The 19,795-nt window shown below is 40.6% G+C and overlaps 1 protein-coding gene across 5 annotated transcripts in view; it reads left to right on the top strand.

Annotated features, from left to right (window-relative positions):
* The window catches only part of ppp1r9a (protein phosphatase 1, regulatory subunit 9A), a 54,528-nt gene that overhangs the window by 11,205 nt on the left and 23,528 nt on the right, over positions 1-19,795 (top strand). For all 5 annotated transcript variants that reach the window (XM_008421726.1, XM_008421729.2, XM_008421728.2 and 2 more), the window contains exons 3-4: positions 13,966-14,098; positions 14,748-14,868. In XM_008421726.1, the coding sequence (XP_008419948.1) occupies positions 13,966-14,098; positions 14,748-14,868 (254 nt within the window). The remainder of the gene's footprint in view (positions 1-13,965; positions 14,099-14,747; positions 14,869-19,795) is intronic.

Below are 19,795 nucleotides of genomic sequence, written 5' to 3'. Positions count from 1 at the left end.
TTACAAGGCAGTGGCGTTTGTTCCATCTGTCTTTTACTTTATTTCATTACTGTATTTAATCCTCAGCTTCACATAATGCAGCAAGTCTTCGAAAAGATGGATTTGGAAGATTATGCAAAAATATTTGCCTGCATTTGTCCTCCAAGTACTCAGCTTAACATTTGCAGGAGCAAACAACGTGCCCTTTTCTTCTCTATTTTTGGTTGTGCAGTCTGTCTGTGAAATCTAGTTTCTCTGCCTGAGACTTTCAGCCGGCGCTTGGCAATGGGGTGAGATACTGCTGCTTATGATGTGAAGCAGAATCTTGAGAAATGTAGGTTATTGTAGAAGAGCTGCTGTAAGTGGAGCTGTAGCAAACGACCAGGGTGGTTGTCACCAAGCCCTTTAAACACATAGTATTGAAGCAGAACAATTAGCCCAGTTATGCTGAGGCAAAAACCTTCACGTTGGCTAACTAATTACCCTGAGCTTTCTCTGCAAAGTGTGCCATTTTGCCCTGTTTTTCTTCTCCTTGTGGTTAAGACCCAACACACAGAGAAAAACAGAAGGTTTGGAATCTATGTTGACCAGTACTTACCTTTTGCTGTTTTATAAATAAAATAATGTTGAATATTTTTGTACATCACTTATAAAACTATCTTAAATGCATGTATTATCTGTATTAAGATACATGTATCTTAATACAAATTAAGAGAGTTAGAATGCCTCATTAAATATTTGTTTTTTTTTTAAAGAACAGTTCCCTTATTAATGTTTTTTCTTTTTGATTTACCTAAGGTTAATGGAACTTGCATTGCACACAAAAACCAAACATCCCCATTGCTTTACTTATTTTTCATAAAAGTTTACAAAAATGTGTCTACTAACTAGTTCCGGGGTGTACCCTAATACCTAGTGTACCCCCTTTGGTTAAAGAAAAAACTTTTGTGAGACACTTCTTGTAGCCAACAACCTTTCTTTGATGTCAATCTGAGGAAAGTTTGTCACTTTCAGCTGTGAGATGTTTATTTTATTCATCTATCTGACTTTAGAGAAGTCCTTATCTTTGCCTTTTGTCCCCTTGAGCTAAAGTCCTGCCTTCACATTTTTCTTGGAGAGTCAAAGTTTTTTCCATCCATGAAAGTTAAATGTGAGCAGTCTCTTTCTGATAGCACAGGTATGCACCTCTTGTTGACAATGGAATGACATTTTAGGACTTTTTGATGCTACATTTAGCATCTTACAGTCTGCTTTCAGGGTGAACAAGTTGTTTTGAGCGTCTTCCACACGTAGACTATTTTTTTGTGCAGTGTAAGGATTAATATCAGATTCATTTGAAACCTTTTTAGATAATTTTCCAGGCTCAGAAGCTGCTTCCGGAGGCTTCAGACAGCTCTTTCGATTTCTCTATGGTTTTCCCTCTCACTTCCCAACACTTGCACATTACAGCCAGTGTCTAATGTTTATAGCAGCTCAAACCTCTATCAAAATGCTGAGTTGTGAATTGCGATGCTTTTCAAGTGATGTGAAATGCCTGTTTGATTTCACGTTTGTCTTCAGTTTTTGTTGTTTATCGGCTTGATTTTTTTTCAAGATGTCAGAAAAACACTCAGACTGTGCCTTTTGTGAGCGTATTAACAAAGTGAATCTGAATACTACAGCTCTTGTTGTCCCAGTTTGCTGTTGTGGTCTTGCGTTTCAAGGCTTCTGTTTTCTATGAAAAGCCCTGACGCTCATTCATCATATTGAATATTCAATGGGGTTGCTGCCCCCACCCCACACGCAAACTCACAACCAATTAGACATGCACCCCTCCCACCTCTTCATTACACTCCCCCTCTGCTCTCAGCACATGATGAACAAACGGGGTTCTGTCTTTTGTTCGTCTTTATGGTGAAGGACACAAAGCTTTTTTCTCAGCCCCCAGCACGAGTCCAGCTTGACCCCAGTGGGTAGAGACTGTAGTTGGTTTCGAAATTCTGTTACATAATTCTAATCAAGTCTTAGTACTTATGCAATGCATTTCTCCTCCTTTTGTAAAAATGATTAAATTACTGGAAACTCGATTAATCACAAAGCTTTTAAGTTAGGTGCAGAAACTTACTTTGGCTTCTCTTTTCTTAGATTATCTGCTATCAAGAAGAAGATTTTCTGTAGTAAGTTGAGTAAATGTTTTTTTTTTATCTTCTTGAGTCTGGCATTACTGTTTAAATAGAAACTGAATCTGTTGGTTCTTACCCATGCATTTACACAGTGCTGTTCATTAGTGAAATGGCAACATTTTTTGTCGCGGTCCAGCTGCTTGTTTTCACCTGTTCAGTTATCGGAGTCTCCGATAATATTTCGGGAACACGAATGCAGAACGCTGACATGCATTCACGGGCAGATAACAACAAAAACAGTGGCAAATAACATCTATTGCTGTCTGTGCTTAACACATTTTCTGATAAAAAAAAAAATATATATATATATATGTATATGTGTCACATGAGCTCTTGGTAGTCAAAGACGAAGATAGGCTACTAAGCTAAGGATCAACATAGACATAATATATCTTATGTTATGTCTATGAGGATCAAAAGCTAAGGCTCATGTTTGTTTCGACACCATGCTAAGATCACAGCGCCACACAGTGGCTGGGCATGACAATTACAGTGGATTCAAGGTGTCTTCGCAGTTTCATCTAATGTGGAACTTTCCCCCCAAACAACATCCAAAAATAGTTTCCAGACAGAATTCTCGTCCAAACTTGGCCTAAAATAAAATACCACAACATCTACTGTGGCAGATGTTCCTTTGACTGAACTCTCCACGGGGTCAAATTCTGTCCAGCTGCTTCAACGTCAGATTTTCTGAGCTCTTGACAGACACGTCACTTTGAACATGACAAATACCATATCTGATAAACATCAGACTATTTGCACCATCTGGGTCAAAGTTGGCCTCGTTCTCTGTAAATACAGGCTCGCTGAGCTGCATCGTTGGCCGTAAATCGCAGCTTTTAACGTCCTCGCTGACCCACTAAGAAGTGACCGCTTTGAGCCAGCGGACGCAGCGGTCGTCTGCCGTACCAAGCGGCACCGACCAACGGAGAAGAGTCGGGTCTCATACTAATTGAAACTGCAGGGTTTATCCCCGACATCCGTTCACTTGTTCAGTGTGTGGCCAACAGATTAAAGCGCAGGCATTAAAGTCGATTTGGTCCTCTGTCACACATTTGATGTGCTGTTGTCAGGCCGCGTTGTGCTCACCTTATCCGATGCAGAGAGCCTAATGTGCGGTCTGAATTTATCACGCACATCTCTTCCAGTTTGAATTTCCCCGACCTCGGTTGTGCCTGCAACCTATAAAAGCTGCAGCCGTCACTTGTTGCCGCCTTGCCCCTTGTCTTTTACTGTACATCAGACGGACATCTTGGGTCTCTGCCTCTCTGCTGTGTCAATCAACCGTTGGGTTCTTTCCTTCTGCATGAGCTGTTTTCACTTTTTTCAGAACCGTTTTGTGCCTGTAGAGTCACTGTGGTTTCATTAGTTGCGATACTGCAGAATCTAAATAGACGTGATGAGTGGAGCAGCAGTTAAATGGTCACTGAAGTGGCTCTGTAATCGCCCCCCCCACCCCTCCACTCTGATCTCGGTGATCATACACACAGAGGCGATGTCCATTAGTTTCTGCTGCTGCATTATCACTGCAATCCTGAGTCAGATGGATCTGAGGTCAGAACGGTGATCAAAGTGATATTTAACCATCACCCCTACGTAGCAAAGGTTTCCTGAATGCAGACGGGTGTTTGTTCTGCCAAATTGATTTGAAGCATAAAAGGGTTTTGTTGACTATCCATATTTATCCATCTATCTAGTGTTTTCCACTTCTCTTTGGGTGTAAGAGGGCTATGAGGGAAACACAAAAAGTTTAAACGACTGCATTTGGTAAAGGATGAACGAGAGTTGCTCATGCCAAAGCAACAGACACAATCCCAGCTCACATTCACTCAGTCCCACTCCACAGACTTGTCAGGCATTAAGAGGCGGTTATTTTTCTTGAGGATTTGGAAACTCTTTTATATGCCTTCGGTTCAGGACGTGGCGGAGAAGCCCCCTGGCAGAACCAGTGTCTGCTCTTCCTTTTCCTCTTGTGCGCAACAGTTCATTCCACGGATTAAATTTTTTTGATGTGCTTGGATCATGTGGGACTCCAAAGCATCCTTATCTGGAGCGTGACTTAGCACAGTCATGTAAAGGCCAACTCAGATTAGATGAGCTATGGCCAGCAACTCTGGCGTCCAACTTTGTTTTCTGGTGGACGGGATTACTCCACTTTAGGACGAAGTCTGCATTTCTGGATTCAGATACATGGAATTACACACAACGTGGATTACATACAAACTATGAAATATTTTTGAAATATCTTCTGCAGGAAACAAAATCGATGGACCCTTAGCTGGTTGCGGTGTTTATGGAGCCTGTAAGCCAGAACCTGTCAGTCAGTTCTGTCTGCATGTTTTACCCTCCAGGTCTGGGGTCTGTCTTCACTAGTTTCCAGGTGAGAGGCGATGTACAATCTGGATAGGTCACCAGTCTATTGCAGGGCAGTACATACACACACAAAACATACAAATACACACACGTCTGGGCAATTTAGAGTAACCAATTAACCTTACCATTTTGACCTGAATAGAATGAATAGAGCAGAACAACCTTTACATATATAAAGGTTCACACAAAAAAGTTATTTTAGTAAATAAAACTAATAATAATAACATAATATGCTATATAAGACTGAAGCAGAAAATACTGTGCAGTTGTTAATGTTGTGAATGTTTTCATTAATATTAATCATCACCATCATTGGATCGTTGGTCTGCTTAATAATTGCTGGGACTCTTTCACTAAATTCATTTTAATGTCAATATCCTGCACATTTACAGTAATTGGTGTCTTATGTCTCAGTTCATTTCTATTAATTTAAAGTAATACTGTTTTTACACCGTTATAAAGTTGCCTATGTGGAAAAATTGAAAAAAAATTTGGCTGAGAAGTATTTTATTATCCAGCAGTAAAACTCAGAAAGGTTTATTAAAAACAATCGATTAGATATTGTTTTTTTTTTCTGTAACGATCCTGCTTTCAGATGCAGAAAAGGAAGAGCTAATCTGAAGCATTTTTATTTTTCCCTTTTCTCTCTCTCTCTCTCTCTCTGATGTTATACAACTTTTGACTAGGATATTAATGCCTGTGTTTGTACGTGTATCCTACTCACTCTAATTTTAATGCAGTTTTGTTTTCTTGTTTCGGGGCCACCCAATCCTCCACGGGTGCATACATTTTTAATCGTCCAGGAAAGACGAGATGGAGCTTGTGCTTTTTGTGGCTGGTCAGGTGTTGTACAGCAGCAGCCTCTGACATGACCAATCTTTCAGTACCCACCTACCCAAATACCTAGTGATCCTACTTGTGCGGAATAAAGTAAAAAAATAAAATAAAAAAATGCATACTAGGCTTCTGCTGTTCTGTCATTTTTAACAGTGAATTAAAGTAATTTTCACATTTGGAATTTGACAATTTTGTTAAAATTCAACAATTTTTCCTTGGATATAAAGATAATTAAATAAAAAGAAAAATAACGCACTAAAACATACACATATTTGTAGAATAGTACCAATCAGACAAAGTTGTTAAGCTTTTTGGGGTCATCCTCTACCAGGCAGTGCTGCGTTGCATGTAATAGGCCAACAATTCTTTCCTATTCCGACTAAAATGGGAAAGAAATTCCAATTTTCTGGMAAAAAAAAAAAAAAAAGAATGGCTCAGTCAGACCCAACTGAGCGATTTTAATTCTTGGCAAATTCTCAGTTTATGGGCTTTCACTGCTCCATTCTAATCCGTGACTATCCTGGGATCTAAGCCATTCCCATGTAGCTTTGACTGTACGAAACCTCTGACCCAGTCTCAAGTCTCCAGAACCCTCTAACACGATTCCATCCAGAATTGTCCTCTGTTTTGCTTAATCCATCTTTCCATCGGCTGTACTAAATTTCCCTGTCCCTGTTGAACGAAGAAGATCCCCCACAGCATGATGATGCCATTTGCCACGTTTCATACCGGAGGTGCGTTTTTTTTAGGGTAATGTGAATTGTTATATTTCCTCCACACATCTCTTTCAACACCAGATGACTTTTTTTTCCAATCTTCCTTTAAAGATCACCGGGAGATCCTGATTTAAAAAAGTGCTTGCCACACTTTTCAGATGTCAAATCCTGACTAATTTTGAAAGCCTTGTATGCTTTTTCTTCCACTTGAGGTTATCATATAAACGCACAGACGTTTGTAGTTGTAGCTTGAGAAAACGCGATGGCGTTTATGGGGTGTGTGAATACTCTTGCGAGAAAAAATAAGAAGCGGTCTTCTGCTGCTGCAACTTAAATGTTATTTTGTTTCTTATGCCAACATATACATTTTATTTTCCCCATTTGATTTAGGACAGTTTATGTATGCCGCTTGCCGATGGCTAGTAGGTTGGTTACTAGTGGGAATCGTGGCACCCAGTCGAATTGTGCCATAGCTAGAAATCAGCTTTTAGCTAAGTAAAAAATAAATAAATAAATAAATAAGATTTTTTTAAAAACTAAGTCTGTCACAAAAGCACCAATTAAAGAAAACGGCCTTTGCTCAGATTGAGTTTTAATTACGTTTCCGCCAGCACTTTTTGTTCATTTTAAAACATCGACTTACATAATCTATCTGCACCGAATGAAAATCAATCTGACGTGGTAAAAAACAACAACAAAAACAATCTTCAGATGAGGATAGAGAAATGATGTGTCTCAAGATGACAGACGAGCTGACTCTGACGGGACTCTAAATTCCCCTGTTCTCACATTCGTCCCAATGCAGGAGTGCAGAGTGGACGTTTCGCTCGGTTTCTCTCTTTTCTCACATTCTCTTCCTCCCATCTGAGCATCTTCATAGCTGTCAATCTCTGTCTGTTATTGCCGTCATCAGCAAATGCCTCCTTCCCTCAGAATCCAGACACTTTCTTCAGCACCTGTCAGCTCCCAAGCTTGTATGCGTGTGTGTGTGTGTGTGGGTGGTCACAGGTAGAGGTAATGAAATGCAAATGTGCTGAGCTGTTGCACCAGAACGGACCCTGTTTGCGTGCTTGTGTCTGTGTGGGGGGGGAGTAGTTAATCCACTGTGAGCGTTTGTTGGGCTTGTGGTGCTGCAGCACCATTTCTCCTGAGTTTTCCTGCCTCTCGTTGCCCCGGGCCGCGTCCCACTGTCTGGAAGGCGACAGCCTTGGCACCAATACAGCAAAGACCCAGTTTAATACCATCAGAGGCTATTTGCAGGGAACGGGCGCCGCGCCGTGTCTTCTTAGGCAGGGACTCAGACAACCCTGGAGCAAATTACTCCTGGCCTCGTCCAGTCCTGAGCCACTCTCTCTGTTATTTTTCTTCTTTTCATTTTCTTTATTTTCTCTCTTATTGCTCGTTTCACTCTTCAATAGCCTCACTGTCTCCTGCTGCTCCTCCAGTTCATGAGTCGAATGAGTCATTTTGTTTCTCTGCCTGTCCCTCTGGATTTTGCCTACCTCTTATTTACTGCTGCTCTGTTTTTTTTTCTTTTTTAATTCATAGTCCACCTTCTCTCCATCTCGTCTCTTATCTCTTTTGCGTATTTGTTTCTCTTGCCGTTTCTCTCTCTGCTGAACAGCCTTATCCTTCGGCTCATCGTCGTCCATCGGAGGAACCCTGCGGCTGCATCACTTCACGGCTGAGCGGAGATGCACATCAGCAAAGCTTCGACTTCTGTCATGATTCAGCATGTATAAATAGTTAATAACGTGAAAAATTCAGCACTTTGAACCATCAGAACAGCATGTTAAGCTCGAATCAGACTGTATTTCCCTCGGAACACATGCATGCATGGCTCATAATTCCCTTTTTATTAATGACATTTATATAAATGCAAATGCTCTCCTCCAAGAATTGAGCTTCCTGTATATGTGTAAAGACATAGAGCGGCTTTTATCTGATATCCAGCTGCCCAGGACTCTGCAGTGTCCTGCCAGCTGCAGCAATATCCACAGGCACCAATAAACCTTGTACCTCATGACTAAAATCAATCTCTTCTAGACTGTGAAGCCTTGAGATGAAAAAAAAAAAAAGAAGGCGGTCTGTTCAAGAGCAACTGCATTCAACATTTTTGCTGTTGGAAGCTCTGTTAACTGGGAAAATTGTGTATTTTGGAGTTGAAGTGCCTGGCAGTCCTATTATTTTTACTCGAAAACCTGTTGCCATGAGAGCATTTCTCCCGTTTTGTCATGTAAACACATAATTGTGTAGTGGACCAAATTCATTTGTGTTCAGCCCCCTTTTACTCTGACGCTCTGAATAAAATCCAGTGCAACAAACCTTGCGAAGTAAACAATAAGCAGAAGTTCTGTTTGAAGTTTTCCACATGTTGTTAGAGGGAACCTTGAAGAAATTTGTTAAAGACTGCAAAAAAAAAAAAAAAATGAGACTGAGGACAACAACATTAAGCCTACAATCAGAGCTGCAGTAGAACAGGTTAGATCAAACCATGAAGTGCAGACCTAACTCCAACAGAGATGTTCTCTTTTCAGTCTGACTGAATTCAGCTTTTTTTTCTGTGAAGATTTGGCAACAGTTTTGGTTGTTTTGATGTGCAAAGCCAGTAGGAACGAAGCTCAAAAAGGATTTCTAATTGTAACAAAGCTGGTCCTCCAAAGGATTGACCTGCAGGAACTGAGAACATAAACACGCTTTTCCGATTTGTATTTGTCATTTCTTTAAAAGCATAGAAAAAAAAGAAAAGAAATAAAAATACATGCAATTTTTCCATTGTAATGTGAAAAATGTCAAGTTGTATGAGTACTGCTGTTAGGTGCTGTACATGTGTATTCAAACAAAGGAACAGAAAGAGATGCCGGGCTAAAATTGCAGCTTTCCAGACATCTGCTGTGCCACAGCAGCTCCAGTAACGAGCTGGTCTGTTCAAGTGGAACTGCTGAACCCAGCTGCCATATTTGCAGTTGAAGCTTTTCGCAGCTATAAACGCCATGTGGATTTTCGAGGTTTTTTTGGAGTTGGGAGCGTTGATCCGTGTGTTGTGTATGAAAATAATGTAAACCTTGTCAAATGGAAATGGGAGGCAATGAGATGCAAAGTGTAACATATTATTTGTATTGTTTTATTTGTGGAATATGGAGAACAATGACAAAATAATGCAATACTATAAAAGGAAGTTCACATTATAGTTACAATAAATTAAAATACAAAACACAAGAATGACCATACGTAAAGATGTACTTTGTCCCCTGTAAGGATGATCATCTTAAGCCACAAACATATGAAGTTTCCTCACAGTCGGAACGTTGCAGGTCTAGTTTCAGATCGAGCCTTTATTTCTGGTTAAAGATTTCCATGTTTTGTGAAAACCTGGATTTCCCCAGGCTGATTGATTTTCTCCCCAAACTCCCCCAAAAACCACATGTGTTGGATTAATAGGTGACTCTGTATTACAACTACGGAGTGGGTATAACGTGATGACGTTTAGGGGGGTTTACCATGTTTTCAGCTGCTGACGGAGAAGTCAGATTGGCCTGTGCAAAAGTAGCTTGACCATGCATCTCCTTGCAAAGGTGTTCACGCTTAAATGCAACAATTCAATCTCAAACTCGCGTGGATTTAAATGTGGAGTGGAAATTGGGAATTTCTTTTTAGGTAGCCTGTGCAGACTGGATGGTAAGAAAGATGGAGTTAAATGTAGGAGAATCAATCAAGAAATCCTTTTAGGTGCTTTGAAAGTCGGAGCTTGACTGGAATGGTTTACATCGAAGCATGTTCAAGTTATAATGGTCAAGTGCAAGTCCAGACTTAAATTCAATTGAGAAGCTGAGCCGAGACGAATATTGACGTTTATTGTTCTCCCCAAACAATCTGAATGAGCTTGTATACAACACTAGTAGAGACGTATCATTTCACAGCTGTAATCCTAAATTGCTGACCTAGTTGGCTAACGCCAATGCAGTTCCGCTTTTCAGACTTTTATGTATAAAATATTGTTAAAACAGTATGAGCTGTTCCTTCTACTTAATGAATGATCAGTACGTTGTGTTGTTTGTGGCTGTAAGGTGACAAAATGTGGAAAAGTTAAAGGGGCATGAAGACTTTTCCAAGAGACTACATGTCAATCTCTGGGTAGTTACAAAAGCTAAGCTGAACAAGAACTAATAGAACTATACTGCACAAATACTTACCTTGTGAAAATGGGTTAGTGCTTGGATACAAAGTCACTTCCAAAGCTTTGAAGGATTGCAGCAAGAGCACACGAATACATTAACATGCAAATGACTTTGTGTTGTGGTAAACCCTCCAAGAGACTTTTTCGGTTCAGCGGTAGAGCGGCGCGTTTAGTCGACTAAAGCCTCTTCACTAGAAACTGGATTACAGTCGAGTATATCCCAGGGAACACCCAGCTGTGCCTGAAAGTAAATGAAGCTGTCTAGATGTTTGTGGTCATCACTTCTCTCAGTTGATAACGGATACCAGTGTTTAAAAGGTTCAATGTATTGGATTATGCTTGCCAAAAATAGTGACATGTAAAATTGTGCTTAGTGAACCTGTCAGATTTTGGGCCAGTAACACATGTAAAGTCGGGCTGCCTCGTGTTTGTTTTTGAAATATGGGCATGATGTAAATAAAAATTAAGTAGTTACACTTGGGGTGTGATATATTTACTACCTATGCTAACTAATATATGCATGTAATTTATTAACACTTAAGCGTAGCCGTTAGCAACGAGCAGCAGACCTGAACAGTCTGCCTCACAGCTGTCCGACTAAAAGTTGCCAACTACATGTCTGGACTGGCTCTCGTTCCGCCCCTCCCTGTGGTAATAAAAGCAGCAGGCAGCAGCATCCCCTCATACCGCCAAGGTTAAGTACCGTCTCACTGAAGCATCTCCCAAGCCAAAGTGTTACTTTCTTATTTTTTAAAAACCAAAAGCACTCTTTTACCAGATTAATTTGCTGGTCAGATATCATACATGACCTGTTAAACTTGCTCCTTTTGATAGATGGATGTCATTGTGTAATATACATATCTCAAATATGCAAAATCATAATATATGCACACTCACACACACAGTTAAACAGTTTTATGTCACTCTTTAGTCAATGGTGTCTCACCAATGGTGTTTACTCGCTGGAATATATCCGAGAATGTGCACTATGGGTTTATATTTTGATTTTATTGTGGTTCTAGTGTACATGTGTTTTTGCTGTTTGTAGTCTTTTTATTTATGGTAGTAGCTTTTATGTATCTGTCTGCCTACTGATCTATCGATCTAGTTTTAATGCAGTTAAGTGCAACACTATTATTACAGATAAAAATTCCTGGCTGTTATGGGTTTCTAGATGGGCTGTTTTCAATAAAATATAAATGAGGTCATCAGTGGTTCTGTTAGACCGGTACGGTAATTGGCCCAGCTCAAGGTCAGGAAGAGTGTGTCCTTTGAAACGAAGCAGTTCCAGTCCCTCAAAACAACCAGCAGGTACTTGTTCACTCTTGTGAGGCCAGATGCTAGAATTACGGCCGTGACTTTTAGACAGCTGGACAGTGGATTTGTTTTTTTGGGGAAGTGTTTTAAATCCTGTTTTAGATTTTTGGAGGTGTGATTTTTACAGCATCGACTGGCCATGCTGGGTCGGCTCTTTCCAGGAAATTGGTCTGCGTTCGGCAGGATGGAGACGTGTTGCTAGTTACACTATCAGATGTCATTGTCTCGTGGGTAAATACTTCCTCTTTGTTGGCGCAGTCCGAATCCCTTTCCACTTTTCAATTCTTTGTTTCCCTCGCGCGCACAGTTTCATTTATTTCGTCGCTCTCCGAGTCATCAGCACTTTTCCTCTTCATCCTTTGCCTTTTCTGAATGTTTTGTCCTTCCTCTCTCCCCGTTTTTCTCCATCACTGCACCCCAAACCACTTCATCTCTCCTTGCCTCACAGATCCGCCCTCGTCTGTCCTTATCTTCCTTCATGACCTCCTCTTCTCTCTCAAGTGGGCTATCCACATGGTAATGTGTTTGCAGACAGCACACAGTGACTTAGGGAGGCCATTAGGGAATGCCCTGACTGCCTATAGCGGCGTTGGATGTCTATGACAGTACAAGTGCTGGTGTTAGCATTTGTCAGCAGCACTGCTTGCGTGCGTGTGCGTGTCTGTGTGTGTGTCTGCGTTCGTTTTAAGGTTATGGTGAGGACTGAGACCTATTTAAGGTGACTTCTCTCCGTTAGAAGCAAATCTGTGCAAATTGCTTGCTGGGAGTTTTACTTACAGCCACCATTAGCAAGGATGTGCACCAGCAACACAGGTCATGAAAAAAGACCCTACACATGGTGCCGTCCTCACCATGCCTGACAGCTGTTAAAAGGAAGTGTTTTCTTGACTTTTCCAAATACTTCAAAAAAATAAAATAAAATCACTCTAATGTCAGCTATGATTGAATAACCCTAGTACATTCTGCTTGTTTTTAGGTGCATTTAATACCTCCTTTTTGCTTAGCGTTATGTGCTGGTGACCGCGTGTGAGACTTCAGTTACATGCATGCATCTTTCTTGCATGGAAGTGTTATGAATGCAGGGCTGTTGATGCCATTGAATTATTGATGGCAGGCGAGGTCAAGGATGCCGCTCACTCTGGATCACATAGAGGACGGAATAGAAACCAAGCCACTCTGTCCACTGGCTGCACGCACAGCTACTGTCTCATAAACAGGGGCCAGTTTTTAGACGTTGCAGTTTGTTGCTTGTTTGCTTTCGTAGTAATATTAGTCATAAATCTGCTAAAGAAAAGACACGTGCAGTCATAATGTCTCGAGCCCTGTTATTTGTCAATGTCTCAGAGAACAGGCGCTCGCTTTGCCGAGCTCGCACTCCATCCTTACTCACACATCCCAAGTAGCTAAGTCAAAATTTGGCCTTCGGGTTTAATCAATGCATGTGCTGCAACATGATGCCTTATTGATCCCCTTAGCAGCGTTCTAAATAACTCTTTAATGACTGACGTCACGAAGTCATGAATGGTTGGTTAGCTCTTTGTAAAAATCATTGTTTACAAGGAGACGGCACAGCAGGGCGGTTGCCACCAATTTTAATAAAAGCGGCCGCAGTCCGTGTGGGTGACGGGCTGACATTCGCGTCATGAACACAATCAATGACACATCAGGCGATGACATGCAAACATCCGCCTGGCATGTTTATGTGTCTGCTCGAACAATTTTGCAGAGCCATTTACTTCGATCTTCAGAATTAGCAGTCAGCTTGGTGCAAAGCGGCGTGACACGTTCGAGTCAGCCGGTGCACAGCTTTGCCCCCTCTGCGTCTCGTCCTTTCTGCTTGTTGCGGAGCGCAGCTTGCAGGAAGGAAGGGTGAGATGTGAAGTGACAGCTGACTGGGGGAGAAGAACAAGCTTAATTCATCACCCTACCATGGTCCTCTACACTTTAGTTTTTTAGTTTTTTGTTTTTTTTGTGGCTGGTTAATGTTGTTGTAATGTTTCAGTCTGTTAAGAAGTTGAATTATTACAACTAATACAGGGTTCCTCTGAAGTCTAGGAAAGTGCGTATAAATAATACCATAATTCCAGAGGTCAGTCCATTTGTCTTTTAACCTATTTTGCAGTTTAAAAATTGGCTAAGATATTTATTAAACTGTAATTTTTGGTCTGGAAAAGTCTGACATTATGGCATGAAAAATGCGTAGGAACTCTTTCAATCGCATTGTTTTATTGTTCAAGCTGAAGAGATTTGTTGTGATATTCCCAACCATACATAGTAATTTTACATTCTGTTGGCATAGAGCTTTTTCCACCTGTTACATATGAAAATGCAAAACAAGCACTGATACATATTTGCATGTTGCCTTAAATTTAACCCATGATTTTTATTTATTTTTGTTTTTTAGGTGTTCAACACCTACTCCAATGAGGACTACGACCGGCGTAACGAGGAAGTGGATCCCGTGGCCTCCTCGGCGGAGTACGAGCTGGAGAAAAGGGTGGAGAAACTGGAACTCTTCCCTGTGGAACTGGAGAAAGGTGGGAAAGAACATCTTAATGAGGAAACCGGTCTGTCAGTTACTCATTACACCTGAGAGACACAGAAGCACCCACACACGCGCGCGGGTTGTCATCGGGATGCTTTCTATTACTATTATTAACAATATTCACGTTTGCTAACGTGGCGTACTAGAAATATTCCTAGTTTTTCCCAAGAAAAGCACGGAGATTCCCCTGCATGTACGCATTTGTGAAGAATGCGTCATCGGCTCCCCCCGGCTTCTTTTTCCACTGGTCTTGTTCTGCTGATGCATTTCCCCATGATGCAGATCATAATTGCCCAGAAACTGAGAACGCTGTAGGATTCCTCCATCGACTAACTGTTATGCAACCCGAACAGCTTGTAAATAATTAACTAAAGAAGGGGGCTGGAAGAAGTTCTCTTCCAGCCAATTCCTTATTTCCCGTGAAGCCGTTTGAACGTAAATGTTTCTTTCTGCTCCTAACCAATGTATTATTGATGTTTAAATGCCTCTGTTGAACAATATTTCCACATATCCTCCTAAAGTTTTTTTTTTTTTTTGGATTAGTTCCAAACTGATTCTATTGATAAAAAAACAAAAAAAAACTTTTTTTTTTTTGCTGAATTCCACCTGAATTGCATATCGAAATGAACATGTGTGTCCAGATGAAGACGGCCTCGGGATCAGTATCATCGGGATGGGCGTCGGCGCCGATGCAGGTTTGGAGAAACTGGGCATCTTCGTGAAGACCGTCATCGAGGGTGGAGCTGCGGAGAGGGACGGCAGGTGAGAGCTGTGCTCATGGTGCTAACTTTAGTGCTTTGCAGAAGTATTCATGCCCCTTCAACAATGTTCAGATTTTGTTCGTACTGCAAACCCAAATTTCAATATGTTTATTGGGACTCTCTATGATAGACGAGCACAGAGTGGTAAGTGGGTACAATTCTAGCTGTTGTATGTTTCCAGGGCCGTGCAGAGACCACTAAAGGGGCAGGTGCTCAACAACACAAAAAGGGCATATCTAACCGCATTCTAAGACAGAATATTAACAAAGCCACTCAGCTTTCAGAGTTTAATAAACAATGACAAATTACAAAATTGTGAGATATACAATCAAAGCTAACGAACATCTCCATATAGAGCATAACACTATGCCTATGTAAGATATTTTATTAGTAATTTCTTTCTGCAGGTCTATTTTGTTATAGGAAAGTATTTCAATATTCAAACCCGCAATTTAGCAAGATATGTAAATCAGAGCTGGACCACCAGACATATTTTGTCTTTACAGAATTACACTATTTAAAATATAGACAAGGGCACAATGCAACCTTTTAGTGTACAGTAATCTATAAAAAAAGAGCTGCCTGTTTGCTGCAGTGGAGATGAAGACGGTCCATTCAGGAAAGCAGAGCTGCATCAAACTTTAATGTGGAACTGCAGAAAAATGAAAAAAACAAAAGCAAAAATTGAATTGTTAATGCATGTCACCATGAGAAAAGCCTACTGAGTTTTGCTTAAAAAAACATTTTTAAAAATTTAAATCACACATTTTTGACTCATGAAGTTAACTTTCTTTTTTGCACAACACTTGCGCTTGTTAGAAATCTTTTCTTGTTATTCTAAGTTTTTGTTTGTGACTCAAAGTTTTGCTTGTGATTCTCACATGACGTCTTGAGCAGGGCCTAAAATCACAATAAAAGATTTATGATGTGTGCAAATAAATGTTTATGTTTGGTAAAAATGAGTTAATTAAAAAAAAAAGGATTTTAAACAAAACTTTTTTTTAAAGGTATCATTACAATTGCAAAAGTTTTGATTACAATTTTATTTTACTTAACTGAGGTTCGTATTTTTTTTTCCATTGAATAATTGGGAAACAAATTTAACTTCATACTCTGCGAACCAGACCCTAAACTTAAAGTCTGGGTTGAGTTTTTTTCCCCTTCATTAATGATACACTTTTATTACATTCATTATATCTATCCTGGTAATTCAGGGTGAGCTATTTTTAATTCTAAATGAATATCCTTGTTGGACTTTAATTTAAGTGCTATTTTCCTTCAAGATACATTTACCTAATGCCAGAATAAATTAAATGTACATTATGCAGCAAAGGAAATTAGAAGATCGGACATATATCCATTATGGAGATGATCGGTTTTGGACGGGCGATGTGCCCTTATTGCATAAGCGATACTAAAGAATGATATCATTAAAGATACAGGGGAGAAGCTTTTAGTTATCTAGCTTTGCTAGCAAAGTCATTAGCTATCAGCTAGCTAATAGCACAACAACAACAGCCTAATATCTGTATGATAGAAATACTGGATCGATAGATGAGAACAGTTTTTCCTCACCTGGTTGTCTCCTCCCGCTCAGTAGTTCATCAGAGAAAGGCAGACTCAGAGGCCTGTCAGTGTCTGTTGTATTTCATTACCTCTCTGCTTAAACCGCGACTCCGAGCTGAAGCAGAAACGATACGTTCAACGTTTTCCGTCATCTGACAAGTAGCAAGTCTACTCCACTTTATTCACCAAAAACGTTTTTTTAATTCACCAAAAATTGTTCTGTAATCTGGTTACGTTGAGCTCCGCAGTTAGCCGCCTTATCTCACTGCGCGAGAGGCAATTGCGTCACGGGAAAAAGGTCAAAGGTAACAAGGTGACCGGTTTATTATGTTATACAAAAAAGAAACAAAAAAGCAAAGAATTTTAGCACATGTTTTTATGTGTCAGAAGAGGGCTTAGGAAATAATAATACAAAAAAAAAAAAAATTGACCAAAAGGGCACTTTGGGGCAAAGAGCAAAAAGGGCAGGTGCTCAAGCACCCCCAGCTCCCCCCTCTGCACGTGCCTGCATGCTTCTACCAGTAGACTTTTTGCATAATATCACAGTTTATATCACAGTTTTAAGTCTTGCAAATATTCTCATTTGGATCAAAGTCTGTACTTTGACTGGGCCAGTCTAAATGACATATATGTGATCTAAGTCATTCCGTTGTAGCTCTGGCTTTACATTTAGTGTGGGTGTCCTCCACCTCAGTTTTACAGGTTTATTCTGATTTCCCTTCATTTAGCTCCAACTAGCTTTCTGCTCCCTACTAAAATAACACATCTCAACAGCATGATGCTGCCACCACTGTGTTTTGTTGTGGGGGACGTGCTGAACAGCGATGTTTTTCTTCTTCTTTTTTTTGGTAATCTAGAGTTTTGCATGTTTTCTGAGATGTTCAGTCGCGATCTTATCTGAAACTTGAAGCTGGACTTCTTGTCGCTTTTTGTTTGACAATCAAATTTTTTCTCCTGCCTCTGTTTTATTCATGGATGTCGAAGTAAAGGGAGTCGGAAAAGAAAATAATTTAAAAACGAAGCGTCTTTTTCCTCCATCACATAAATTCCAGATAACATGTGCAAAACATTGTGGTTGCAACCCGACAAATCGTGACAAATATCAAGCAAAGAAGGTCCAATTGCTGGAGAAAAAAAATCTCCCAGCTGTTGAGGAGGTTTTTTTTTTTTTTTGTTATTGTTTCTGCCAGCCCACCTCCACACTCGGTCTCTCTCTCCTGTGCACTCGATCGCGCTCTGTCCTTGTCAGATTTATCAGCAGGGGTTCGGATTAGATCTGCTGAGACGCAAGGTTCTTATACGGGGATGTAGGCGTGTTTGTGCTGTAGGTGTATCATTGGACAGAGATATCGCATTAGGGCGTAGAGTTCCTCTTTATAAGTTTTACGCAGAATCCCCGTTCTCTCATCTTCACAGTGCGTTTCTGTTTCTGTCTCCGGATGGTGCATCTGAGCGTGAACAGTGGAGAGCAAGCACTGAGCCAGGAATACAGTATATGACAGCCTCTCAGCAGGGAGGCTGTGATTTCTGCCTACAAACCGCAAGCTTCCACCCATCGGTGCGTTGATGTGGTTCCTGTTCCCTCTAAACTGATTAAAACACTGATAGGCCGGACCGTTTGCTGCTGCATGAGAGCGCGGAGCGCTCCCAAGTCTGGATTCTGACGCGCTCAAGGTGTTAGTGGTGGGCGTGTTTTGTTCTGGGATTGATGTAACCCTTTAAAGCAGCAGGCTCGGTTGCAGGTTTCCAGAACACGACAGCGAGATTAGCTCAAAAGTGGAGCGAGCGGAGAGAGAAGCAGAGCAGAGGAGAAGCTGCTTTTACGTTGGGGTAAATTTGATTTGATTTACCCCAATGTGACAGTTCAGGCGACTCGGGGAACGGAGAAAAATGGAAAGAAAAAGCAGAAAAGACAACGGGAAGGCTGTGTTCATGCATGAACACATTTTTCTGCCCTTGTAGATCGGAGCCTTCTTCCGATTGACTGTGAAATCACTCGTTCTCCGCTGTTTATTCAATTGAGATAACGTTGCGTTAATGTTCACTGAAAATATTTGGAACCGTTGGGAGTTTTTCCGTTTGATTGCTCCTGTTTTTTTTTTTTCTTTCACTGTGGCTGCATTGTCCATTGCTCATCAAAATACCTACATTTGCTTAAATGTGAAATACTGCATTCTCAAATTGTGCATGTTCTTTGGTAAACAAACAGTTCTGTTGACTTTCTTTCATAGTCTGTATTTAGTGATTGGCCCAGAGATTTACCTCAACGGATGGGCGGAGGTGGCTCTTGCAAACTCCTTGAACAAAAAACATCTCGACCACCATTTTCAATTCACGACAAGGCCGTGGTTTTTTTGGTGAGATGCCAAGCTTCAAATCAAAAATGTCAAGGTCAAACTTTGACAAGCAGGGATGATTTTCTGTCACCCAATCATTGGACTGGGTTGTGTGTGACGCCACTAGCTCTCCTAATCATACCCTACCACTGCCCTAAGTATCGACAACTGAAGGGGACCCAGGAGGATTGGTGCGATGAGGGCCACTTTTGTAGTGGATCAGACAAAATTGCACCGACCTGTGCCGTGCCGCTCGGGAAACGAGGTGTAATATCACTCAAGACCTGTTCAGTTTCTCAGAAGTGTAAAGAAAGGGATTTTACGGACTTGTTCTGAGTCCCGCTGCCTCCTTAAATCTACCAGGGGAAAGTGAAAAATGAAGGATGAATTCAACAACTTTCAGAACCAGAACCGTCACGATCGAACTGAAAAAGGAGCGCCTTGCTTTGATCTGACGGGTTCGTCCTTGGGACGACATCTGCATAAAATGGAAAAAGGTTATTTTGATTAGCAGTGTGGCCTGGCAAGGTGATTTAGGAGGAGACTGGGAAAAAAAAGCTAAGTTGTGTTTTGTGCACCGCATTAGAATATATACATGTTTAAATCACAGTAAGATTCAGAGCGTATTGGTAGCTTGGCCTCATTAGGTGGAGTGGACTGACATGGTAATTTATCTGGTAATTAGCATTGTGCCTCCACTCAGAATAATAATTTATTATGTCTTTTTTGATTAGAATTCATTATTTCAAAATACTAGAAAGTATCATAGTCGTGCATGTACATCGTTTTAGCATGAGCATCAAAGAGGTTCTCCAAAATATCTATCAACAACATACGATCTTGCTTTTATTACAATTAACTGACTTTTTTTTTTATTTTTTTACTGTCATTTTGTTTTACAGTCTTATGGGTTTTTATTTTGCTTGTTTTTCTTACTGCTCTATTTATTTGACAGTTCAATGCAAAGCAGCCTCAGCTGCACAAAGTCACAGAGATATTTCTTTAGAGCAGGAAAATATATATATA

The sequence above is a fragment of the Poecilia reticulata genome, linkage group LG11 (assembly GCF_000633615.1).
Source record: "Poecilia reticulata strain Guanapo linkage group LG11, Guppy_female_1.0+MT, whole genome shotgun sequence".
Lineage (NCBI taxonomy): Eukaryota > Metazoa > Chordata > Actinopteri > Cyprinodontiformes > Poeciliidae > Poecilia > Poecilia reticulata.
Note: the sequence above shows the minus strand (reverse complement) of the source record. Positions and strands in the feature narration are given on the sequence as shown.